The sequence below is a fragment of the Mobula birostris genome, chromosome 14 (genome assembly GCF_030028105.1).
Source record: "Mobula birostris isolate sMobBir1 chromosome 14, sMobBir1.hap1, whole genome shotgun sequence".
NCBI classification, from domain to species: domain Eukaryota; kingdom Metazoa; phylum Chordata; class Chondrichthyes; order Myliobatiformes; family Myliobatidae; genus Mobula; species Mobula birostris.
Window position 1 is genome coordinate 64572298 of NC_092383.1, and position 11950 is coordinate 64584247.

Here is an 11950-nt window from a genome sequence, read left to right on the forward strand (position 1 = left end):
AAGTTTCACTGGATCCCATGCCTCCTGACTTTCTGAACAAGCCTACCAGAGAGAAGCTTGTCCAGTACCTTACCTAAATATGTATACACCACATCCTCTGCTCTATCTTCATCAATTTGATTTGTCACTTTTCAAAGAATTCAATCATGCTTGTAAGACATGACCGGCCTCTCACAAAGCCATGCAGATTATCTCTAGTTAGACTATGCTTCTCCAAATGCTCATAAATCATGTCTCAAAGAATCCTCTAGTAGTTTTTCCCACACTGACGCAAGACTCACTGGTCTATAATTCCGAGGATTATTATGTTTCTTGAACAGAGGACTAACGTTGGCCCCCTCCAATTATCTTTCGCTGTCCTCTAATAATCTTGTACTATTCTTGTGGTCAGCAATGACAAAAAAAGATCATCGCCAATGGTGCACCAATCTCTTCCTTCACTTTTTATAGCAGCCTGTCGTGTGTCTCTTCCAACTCCGGGGACTCATCTATCCTAATGTTCTACAAAAGTTCTTAAAGTTGACATGTTGCCCTCTTCTACACTGTTCTCACATTTGTTAAGGTCCCTCGCACTGGTGAACACTGAAGCAATGTATTCAGTATGAACTTCTCCACTCCTGCAATCCCAGGCACGTTTCCTCTTTTATCCCTGATCAATCCTATCCTCACTCCTGTTCTCCTGTTTTTCACGTGTGGTACATGTAGAATGCCTTGGGGTTTTCCTAAGTTCTACACACAAAGGACCTCTTATATCCCCTTCTAGCTTTTCTAAGTCCCTTCTTAAGTTTCTTCCTGGCTGCCTCAAAGCTCTCAAGAGATGTGACTGAAACCTGCTTCCTAAAACCTTACGTATTCTTCTTTCTTCATACAAGCAGGATTACTTCACAAGACTTTTTTCCCTTAGTGGCACAGGATATACAGGTATACTTGCATAATTTTGTATAGATATAATGCAAAATGAACAGTAAAACAGAGGTTTGTTTCAATCTTCAGCCATGTGAAGGACTGTTCTCTTATTTCCAAACTAGATGAGTGGATATTTACATACTAAGAAATATTAATACCTAACTCTGTAATTCTAAGTAGACTATAAGACCAAGGTATTACAAGTTGAGGGTGCAAGTTATTTTCATGTTACATACACCAATTCTCCTTTCAGTTTTTCAAAATCCAATATGATAATATTTTCCCACTATCTACTGTTGATATTCCTGTCACCATTCTGACTGAGGTCCTGAGGTAGGTGAAAAATTCCCCTCTAGAAACAGGTGGGAAGTTCACTCAAAGATGTAGGTCAATATTTGATGCCGCATAAATCTGCTACATTCCTGAATTAACAATGGATGAGGAGAACAGATTTATCAGGAATGTTAAATGCAGAACAATATAAATAGCCATGCTGTTCTTGAGCCCAAAACCAGGGAAGGTTGGTCTTGGGGCCAGGAATGTAAAATTTCCAGTAGGGTGCATTCATGATGCAAATAGTGAATTTGTAGTTTTTACCTGCAGCCTGATGGGAAAGGCAGCACATCAAAAATAAATAACCGGTGAACCAAACTATTCACTTGAAATGCCTACCAGAGCTCTCTTCCTGATACACCATGTCTGTATCACTGGGATTGTGTATACAATCTATTATACTGAGGATTGTCCTGGTTAGCCTCAAGAGCTCAGCAAAGCTGTAGAAACCAAAATAAATCAGATGTCTAGCCAAGCTGACCACCTGGAATAGAAAGTAAAACAGAAAGATCAGTGATATTGAATTCTTGAATGCACACACAAAAGCAAGACTAGATTCCTTAGCCTGCTCAGTAAATAAGTACTTTATTCAATCAGTACAATAAATATTAGAAACCATAGAAACCACAGAAAAACTACAGCACAGAAACAGGCCCTTTGGCCCTTCTTGGCTGTGCCGAACCATTTTCTGCCTAGTACGAAGGAGTATCTGCAAGATCACCCATGAAAAGTCATGTCTTCCTTCAGACATGCTTTACTTGTAGACAGCAGTTCCCAAGAATAGTATGAGAGACAAAGGCAGGTACTGCACAAGATTGATTAATTGCAGCATTGCATGGTTTGATTCAGAATTCCAACTGTATTACAATTCTAACGTCAGAATGATGTTCATTACACGTGTGCTGCTCAACAGTGAACAAGGTGCACATGGGCATCGGAAGTCATTATGTCAGCAGGTATTATAAATGCTATCCTGTAGTTTTGAATAAAATGGGACAGTAGAACCCTAATGAATGAAAGCAACGCTAATCTGTTTAAAGATCCTTGGGTTCACTGACTGTGGCCACAGTGCAGCAGAGGTAATGGTAACATCAGTTGAGTTTGAACTTAATGTTGGCAAGTGATAAAACGTGGCAAGATTGGTCATCATCACAACGTCAGTTCCTCACACTGAGAATAACAGAGTTATTCTTCCACAGAGAGCATCAATAACCTTCCTTATCCAAAAGTGGAGAGTGAAGCATAAGATGTCAAAGAATGAAATGTGCATGCGCTTTAATGCACCTTGCTCGCTACTGAATTAGCAATCCATGTCCTCTTCTGATTTTGGAGCTGTGGATGCAGTAGATCAAAGTTTCCAATCATAACATCCTTAATGAAACATCTCCCACACTCTTCCTCACTGATGTTTGTTTGGAGAATTTCCTTCATTACATTCCTGTGCCAATTTGGCTGCATCATAGGAACTTTTCTTCCCTCTCTCATTCTTACATCAAAGTACCCTGGTGTGTGTTCCCTCTGCTTATTTTTCCAGTGTTGACTGCATTTCAGAAGGAGTACCTAATAGTACAGCAATAGTTGGGTGCACCAAATACTTGTAGAATTGTAGCAACAACTAGCAGAAATCATCCAGTAACTAACTCAAAACTGACAAGCAAGTTTTTCATTAGAACTGCATCTCACCATATCTGTGCATATGACAATAAACATGGCATTTAATAGTATAGTGGGGAAGTTCCTTTGTTGTGTATGGTTATGGAAGGAGATTAACTCGAACATCAAGTTCAACAACAGAGCACAAGAGATGCCTGAATGGAGGTATTGGCTATCTGTGGGTGTTCACTGTGCACAAGCTTCTGGCCTCATCTGCAACACTCATGGAACAAGTGTGAGGCAATTATTATCTCAAGTCATAATGTCTATTGTGAAGACAATGGAGGTAAGTATTCAGAAGCTCATGGACAAAACCTTAAAATCAGTGGCAAATCATAGAACCAGAGAAAATTAACAGCACTGGCTATGATTGTGACACTCGCAAAAGAGATCCCGGCCTAATCCCACCTTCCATCTTTTAGTTTGTAGTGTGGAGATTAGAATTCTTCAGTTACATATCTTCGGAGCGTTTAAATGTGTTTATACACTTCTTCCATCCTTTCCGGTAGTGAGTTCCAAATGCAGCCACACCTGGTTGTTTTTTCTACCCCGCATCTCCCTTCTAATCTAATAAACCATTCTAAATCTACGGCCCTTTGTTTTTTAATCCTCTGCTGGGAAAACTGGACCTCACTATTTTCTCTATCTAGTCTTCTCATCATTTTAAAATATTTCTCTGCCTCCTTTCCAAAACAACCCAACCTTTCCTACAGTTTTCCAAAACCAGAAAGCGTCTTGACCCAAAACCTTGACTTCATTTCCCTCCATACTTGCTGCCTAGCCCACTGAGTTCCTCCAGCATCTTGTGGTCCCCCAAAATTCTGCAATCTCTTGCATCTCTGTAGCACCACAAAACCTCTTTACACTCTCTCCAGTTCAAACACATCATTCCTATATTGTGGTATCAAAACTTAGGTGGGGTATTTAATCTGTAGCCTAGATAGTATTGTGTACAATTCTAGAACCAAATGCTGCTATTAAATTCTAGTCTTCACAGACATTGAATGATACAGTACTACAGCACAGAAAGAGGTCCTTTGGCCCATCTATTTCATGCTGACCTGATCTTTTGCCTCATTCCATCATGCCCAGACCATATCCCTCCATACCCCTCTCATCCATGTATCTATTCCAAACTTCTCTAAATTGTTCCAATTGAACCTCATCGAACATAACTGCTGGCAGTTCTTTCCACATCTGCACCTCCCTCTGAGAGAAAAAGCTCTCCCCCAGACTCATCATAAATATTTCACCTTTCACTCTAAACGCATGACCTCTGGTTTTAGTCTCAGCCAACATGAAAGGAAACAGCTTGCATACATTCTCCCTCTCTATTAATTTTGATATCCCCTCATTCTCCTCCACTCCAGTGAATATTCAACCTTCCTCTATGACTCAGATCCTCAACTCCCGGCAACATCGTTGTAAATTTTCTCTGCACTCTTTCAAGCTTATTGATATCTTTCCTGTAGGTAGGTGACCAGAACCACACACAATACTCTCAATTTCACATCAAAAACATCTTATACAGTACATCTTCAACATAATATCCCAATTCCTTACTTAATGCCCTGATTTATGTGCCAAGACCTCCCTTTACAACCCTATCCACCTGTGATGTCATCTAATAAAGAACAGCACAATGCATGCCATTTTACCAACCTCACTGATTACTTTTGCTATCACTAAGGATCTATGTGCAAATACTCCGAGATTCCTCAGTTCCTTCACACCATTCAATACTCTTCCATCCACTGGATATTCTGTTGCCTTGCTGAACCTCCCAAAATAAACTACGTCACACATTGCTTGATTAAACTCTATATGTTACTCTTCTGCCCAGCCAATCAGATCGTCAACATCTCCTTGGAGTCCACTGCTTTTGTCCTTATTGTCAAAGGTGGCACTGGTTTTTGCATTAACTAGAATTTTTATCATCATGCCTGCTACTTTTAAGTCCTAATCATGACAATATTTATTTTAAAAGAAAAACCAGTTACTGAGCCCTGTGCAAACCCAGTCATAAATATAACTTCCCTCCAATCACTGAAACACCCATCAACAATTACTTATTACTTCCTGTTACTGGGCCAAATATGGATCAAATATACCTCCTTCTCTTGGGTTCTACGGCATATTATTCCAGGTAGGACCTTCTCAAAAGCCTTGGTACATGCATAGTTTTCTTCCGTGCTTCTCACCATCAGATCAAAGAATTCAATCAAGTTCACAACAATCCATAATGATTGCCCTGAATTAATCTCACATAAAAGTTGCTGGTGAACGCAGCAGGCCAGGCAGCATCTCTAGGAAGAGGTACAGTCGACGTTTCGGGCCAAGACCCTTCGTCAGGACTAACTGAAAGAAGAGCTAATAAGAGATTTGAAAGTGGGAGGGGGAGGGGGAGATCAGAAATGATACGAGATGACAGGAGGGGGAGGGATGGAGCCAAGAGCTGGACAGTTGATTGGCAAAAGGGATATGAGAGGATCATGGGACAGGAGGCCTAGGGAGAAAGAAAAAGGGGAGGGGGGAAGCCCAGAGGATGGGCAAGGGGTATAGTGAGAGGGAGAAAAAGGAGAGAGAGAAAAAGAATATGTGTATATAAATAAATAAATAACGGACGGGGTACGAGGGGGAGGTGGGGCAGTCCCTAAATACTTCCATCCCCCATCAGGAAGGTCTCAAAGCTCTCTGCTTCTTTTTGGATTCCAGACCTAACCAGTTCCCCTCTATCACCACTCTGCTCCATCTAGCGGAATTAATCCTTACTCTTAATAATTTCTCCTTTGGCTTCTCCCACTTCCTCCAAACTAAAGGTGTAGCCATGGGCACCCGTATGGGTCCTAGCTATGCCTGCCTTTTTGTTGGCTTTGTGGAACAATCTATGTTTCAAACCTATTCTGGTATCTCTCCCCGACTTTTCCTTCGCTACATCGACGACTGCATTGGCGCTGCTTCCTGCATGCATGCTGAGCTCGTTCACTTCATTAACTTTGCCTCCAACTTTCCCCCTGCCCTCAAGTTTACCTGGTCCATTTCCGACACATCCCTCTCCTTTCTAGATCTTTCTGTCTCTATCTCTGGAGACAGCTTATCAACTGATGTCTACTATAAGCCTACTGACTCTCACAGCTATCTGGACAATTCCTCTTCTCACCCTGTCTCTTGCAAAAATGCCATCCCCTTCTCGCAATTCCTCCATCTCCGCCGCATCTGCCCTCAGGATGAGGCTTTTCATTCCAGGATGAGGGAGAAGTCCTTTTTTAAAGAAAGGGGCCTCCCTTCCTCCACCATCAACTCTGCTCTCAAACGCATCTCCCCCATTTCACGCACATCTGCTCTCACTCCATCCTCCCGCCACCCCACTAGGGATAGGGTTCCCCTGGTCCTCACCTACCATCCCACCAGCCTCCGGGTCCAACATATTATTCTCCGTTACTTCCGCCACCTCCAACGGGATCCCACCACTAAGCACATCTTTCCCTCCCCCCCCCCATCTTCCGCAGGGATCGCTCCCTACGCAACTCCCTTGTCCATTCGTCCTCCTCATCCCTCCTCACCGATCTCCCTCCTGGCACTTATCCTTGCAAGCGGAACAAGTGCTACACGTGCCCTTACACTTCCTCCCTCACCACCATTCAGGGCCCCAGACAGTCCTTCCTGGTGAAGCAACACTTCACATGTGAGTCGGCTGGGGTGATATACCGCGTCCGGTGCTCCCGATGCGGCCTTCTATATATTGGCGAGACCCGACGCAGACTGGGAGACCGCTTTGCTGAACACCTACGCTCTGTCCGCCAGAGAAAGCAGCATCTCCCAGTGGCCACACATTTTAATTCCACGTCCTATTCCCATTCTGGTATGTCTATCCACGGCCTCTTTCTACTTTAAAGGTGAAGCCAAAGTCAGGTTGGAGGAACAACACCTTATATTCCGTCCGGATAGCCTCCAACCCGATGGCATTAATATTGACTTCTCAAACTTCCGCTAATGCTCCACCTCCCCCTCATACCCCATCCGCTATTTATTTATTTATATACACACATTCTTTTTCTCACTCTCCTTTTTCTCCCTCTGTCCCTCTCACTATACCCCTTGCCCATCCTCTAGGCTTCCCCCCTCCCCCTTTTCTTTCTCCCTAGGCCTCCTGTCCCATGATCCTCTCATATCCCTTTTGCCAATCACCTGTCCAGCTCTTGACTCCATCTCTCCCCCTCCTGTCTTCTCCTCCTATCATTTCTGCTCTCCCCCTCCCCCTCCCCCTCCCACTTTCAAATCTCTTACTAGCTCTTCTTTCAGTTAGTCCTGACGAAGGGTCTAGGCCTGAAACGTCAGTTGTACCTATTCCTAGAGATGCTGCCTGGCCTGCTGCGTTCACCAGCAACTTTTATGTGTGGTGCTTGAAATTCCAGCATCTGCAGATTTCCTCACATTTGCCCCTGATTAATCTGTGTCTTTTGAATTCAACGTTTATACTGTTCTTCGGAATGGATTCCGATAATATGCCTAACGCCAAAGACAAGCTAACTTGCCAGTAATTCTTTTATTGATTCCTGTATCCTTTTGTTAACAACAGTATGCCATCAGTCCTTCAGCACCACTGCATTCACTGAAGAATTATCCAAGGCTCCCAGGTTTCCTTCCATGCTCATTTTAATAGTTGGGGAATACACTTCACTTGAGCTTGATAATTTACCTATTATTAATGATAACAATTCCCTTGCTCTTAAACACCCAAGTGAGTGTTTATCTAATACTTAATACTCTTTTGCCTTAACTATAATTTCAGTTATCATATCTCCCTCGTGCAAAGTGAGTCACCAAAAGTCATAAAGAACCTTTCCAACATCCTTCAGCTACACACACAGTTTATCTTTATGGTTCAAGTTGGTGCTATTCATTCCTATGTTTTCCTTTTGCTCTTGCAAAACACTCTTGGGACATTCTTTTATTCACTTGCCAATATTGCTACATGCTCCCTCTTTGATTTCACGACACATTGACACATTTTGACAACTTTAACATGCCATTGGCCTAAGTAAGGTCCCTACAAACCTGCAAAGCGTTGTCATTGATAAACTGTCCAACATTTTGTGGGGAACAGACATACTACAGTGGTGCTACAAAGTTTGTGAACCCTGTAGAATTTTCTCTATTTCAGCATAAATATGACCTAAAATGTGATCAGATTTTCATGAAGGTCCTAAAACTAAATAAAGAGAACTCAATTAAATAAAAACACAAAATACGTTATACTTGTTCATTTATTTGTTGAGAAAAATGATCCAATATTACATGTATTTGTTAGAAAAAGTATGTGAACCTCTAGGGTAATGCCTTCTACAAAAGCTATTTGGAGTCAGGTGTTTCAATCAATACGATGAAATTGGAAGTGTGGGTTGTAGTGGTACCCTGCCCTATTAAAAAGATGCACAAAGTGAGGTTACGGGCTCTTCTGAAGAAAATCCTGTTTATCTGCACCATGCTTTGAACAAAGCAACTTCCAGAGGCCCTTAGAAGAAAACCTGTAGGGACGCATGAAGCTGAAAGAGGCTGCAAAAACATTTCTAAAGACCTGAGTGTTCATCAGTCCACAGTAAGAGAAATTGTCTACAAATGAAGGAAATTCAGTGCTGTTGCTTCTTTCTGTAGGAGTGGGCATCCAGCAAAGATCACACCAAGAGGACAATGTGCAATGCTGAAAGAGGTATAAAAGAATCCAAGGGTAACAACAAAACATCTGCAGAAATCTCCAGAACTTGCTAAAGTCTCTGTTCATGTGTCCACTATAAGAAAAACACTGAATAAGAATGGTGTTCATGGAAAGACACTATGGAGGAAACCACAGTTCCAAAAAAAATTGCTACACATCTCCAGTTTGCAAAAGGCAACCTGGATGTTCCACAACACTTCTAGGACAATATTTTATGGACAGATGAGACAAAAGTAAAACTTTTTGGCAGAAATGCACACTGCTATGTTCAGAGGAAAAAGGCCACTGTACACCCATACCAAAACCTCATCACAATTGTGAAGTATGGTGGAAGGAGCATCATGGTTTGAGGCTGCCTTGCTGCCTCAGGGCCTGGACGGTTTGCAATCGTTGAGGGACCAATCAATTCAAAATTGTATTAAGACATTTTACAGGAGAATGGCAGGGTAGCAGTCCATCACCTGAAGCTTAATAGAAATTGGATAAGGCAACAAGACAATGATCCGAGAGGCAAGAGTAAATCAACAAAAGAATAGTTTAAAAAGAAGAAAATTTGTGTTTTGGTATGGCTGAGTCAAAGTCCTGACCTTAACCCTATAGAAATGTTGTGGAAGGACCTGAAGCAAGCAGCTCATGCAAGGAAGCCCAATAACATCCCTAAGTTGAAGCAGTTTGTAAGGAGGAATGTCCTAAAATTCCTCCAAGCCAATGTGTATGACTGATCAACAGTTACTGGAATCATTTGGTTGACATTATTGCTGTATAACAGGGTTCCACCAGTTACTGAAAGTAATGGTTCACATACGTTTTCCAGCAAATGCATGCAATATTGGATAATTTTTCACAATAAGTTAATGAACAAGTATAATGTTTTGTGTTATTTATTTAATTGGGTTCTCTTTATCTAGTTTTAGACTTATGTGAATGTCTGGTTTCATTTTAGGTTATGTTTATGCAGAAACAGAGAAAATACTACAGGGTTCACAAACTTTCTAGCACCAGTAAATGCTGACTAAGGCACTAACCAATAATGAACACAGGTTGCTGGAAGTTCTGGTCATTAGAAACCAGTCTCACAATTACATTTTATTTCTTTTCCCAGATCTGTTCACATACCTTTATCAGTTTTATTACTTTGTTTGTTAATTCTCAAACTTCTATCAGATATTTAATATTCCTTGCACTTATCCAAGTTCTTTCATTTAACTGGAATCTCCTGTTGTTGGTGAAATGAGGAAATAGAGCCTTTGCTAGTTTGTTTTTTATTGTTTCTCTTGATTTCCATAGTTCAGTCTGACTGCTCCAAGATTGGACATTCTTTAAGGCCCTCACTTTTCTCAAAACTAATTGCCAAACTTAATCATTTGGGGCCAGATTGTGCTGACTATGAGTTACTGTTTCACACAGAATGCCCAGTTAGCTGCAGTGCATGATTCAGTTCATTTCAGATTCCCACACTGATATATGACATTTGGAAGTCAGAAAGAAACTGTAGAACAGATGCCAATAAATTTACATGGGAATTTAACCTGCATGGGATCCAGGGTGTATTAGCTAACGAGAGACACAATTTTCTTGATGGCTGGAAGCAGAGGGTGATGATGGAAGGTTACTTTTCAGACTTGAGATCCATGACTAATGGTGCTCTCCATGGCTCAGTTTTAGTCCAAAGCTATTTGTGATCCATATAAATGATTTGATGAGAATCAGTGAGGCATGGTTACTTAGCTTGCAAATAACTCTAAAATAGGTGATTTCATTGACAGTGAAAACATTATCAGGACCTAAAGAAGTTGATCAGCTGGCTGAGTGGGCTAAGCAATGGCAAATGGAGTTCAATTCAGGTAAGACAGAGGCGCTGCATTTTGGAAAAAACAATCAGGATAGGACAATTACAGCTAACAATAGGATGCTGGGGAGTGTTGGAGAACAGAGGGACCAAGGAGTACAAGCTCACTGGAAGTAGCATCACAGTTAGACCAGGTATGAAAAAGGCTTTTGGCATGTTGACCTTCATCAATTAGAACACTGAAAGTATAAGTCGAGACGTTATGTTGCAATTGTAGACAACATTCATGAGGCCATACTTAGAATTTTGTGTCACTTTTGGTCACCCTGCTGTAGGAAAGATGCCATTAACTAGAAAACATCCAGGATGTTGCCGGGACTGGAGGGACTGAGAGATGCAGAGAGGTTGAGCAGGTTGGGACTTTTTCACTAAAGCAAAGGAGAATGAGGGGTGCTCTTATGGAGGTCATAAAATTATGAGGGACATTGATAGGATAAATGCAAAGTATTTTACCCAGGGACTGGGAATAAAGATCTAGGGAGCAAATGTTAAAGGTAAAAGGGGAAAGATTTAATAGGAATCTGAGGTGCCGCTATTTCACCCAGTCAATATTTGGAATGAATGGTCAAAGGAAAGGGTTGAGACTGGTACATTAACAACATTTTAAAAATACTTTGGCAGATATACAGATAGGAGAGGTTCAGAGGGATATGGGCAAAACACCAGCATTTGGGACTAGTTTAGACAAGTACAGTATCTTGGTTAGTATGGACCAGTTGGGCCTAAGAGTCTGTTTCATGCTGTATGAACCTTATTTTATTTGTTCTATAATCATTGTTCTAAATTCTTTGAAGACAGCAAGCAGTCAAAGACCATCAGGGTATTCAAGAAATAGGGTTTCAGTGTGCACTACATGAGATGAAATGATTCTGCTTGATTGGCCAAGACAGGGTGTTTTTGGAACTTTAGACCAGGGAGCTGCAGAACTAGCAGTTTATAAGATATTTCCTTACAACCACAGCTTCATCAGTTTTTGTTCATTACTCTATGCAGAATGAACTTTGGCCTATTTCCTTATTAATTTTAAAACAAACAACTGGAACTTGTAGGGAAATGTTCCATTCCTGACTGCCAAAATTCACCGTCGGAAGTGACAGGAAGTCCGGTCCTTCTTTGTGAACACAAGTCTCAAACTTGCTGGCAGGCATTGCAAACAATTGACCTACCATGCTCCAACACTGGCCTCTATGTTGACTGCAAAAGAGTAGTCAACTTCGGTATTTCATAGCTCTACATGTTTTCCAAGTACCATAGATGTTTGAGCACATTCAACTTCCTTACTGGTATTCACAACAGGCAGACCATGATTTTGCCAACCATCAAAGTTTTTTGTAGGACTATGGAGAACTAACACAGAATAAAAGATGAGACCAGCATAGATCAGCTGCAATCGTATTAGATGGTTGGCAGGCTTGAGGTGCCAAGTCGTCTGCTTCTGCTCCTATGTCTTTATGTTCTTTTCCTCATTCCTAAATAAATATGTCAGGTTATAT

The 11950-nt window shown here is 41.4% G+C and overlaps 1 protein-coding gene across 4 annotated transcripts in view; it reads right to left on the bottom strand.

The window, feature by feature from the left end:
- The window catches only part of itpr3 (inositol 1,4,5-trisphosphate receptor, type 3), a 299458-nt gene that overhangs the window by 109275 nt on the left and 178233 nt on the right, over positions 1 to 11950 (bottom strand). For all 4 annotated transcript variants that reach the window (XM_072278612.1, XM_072278613.1, XM_072278611.1 and 1 more), the window contains one exon: positions 1579 to 1723. In XM_072278612.1, the coding sequence (XP_072134713.1) occupies positions 1579 to 1723 (145 nt within the window). The remainder of the gene's footprint in view (positions 1 to 1578; positions 1724 to 11950) is intronic.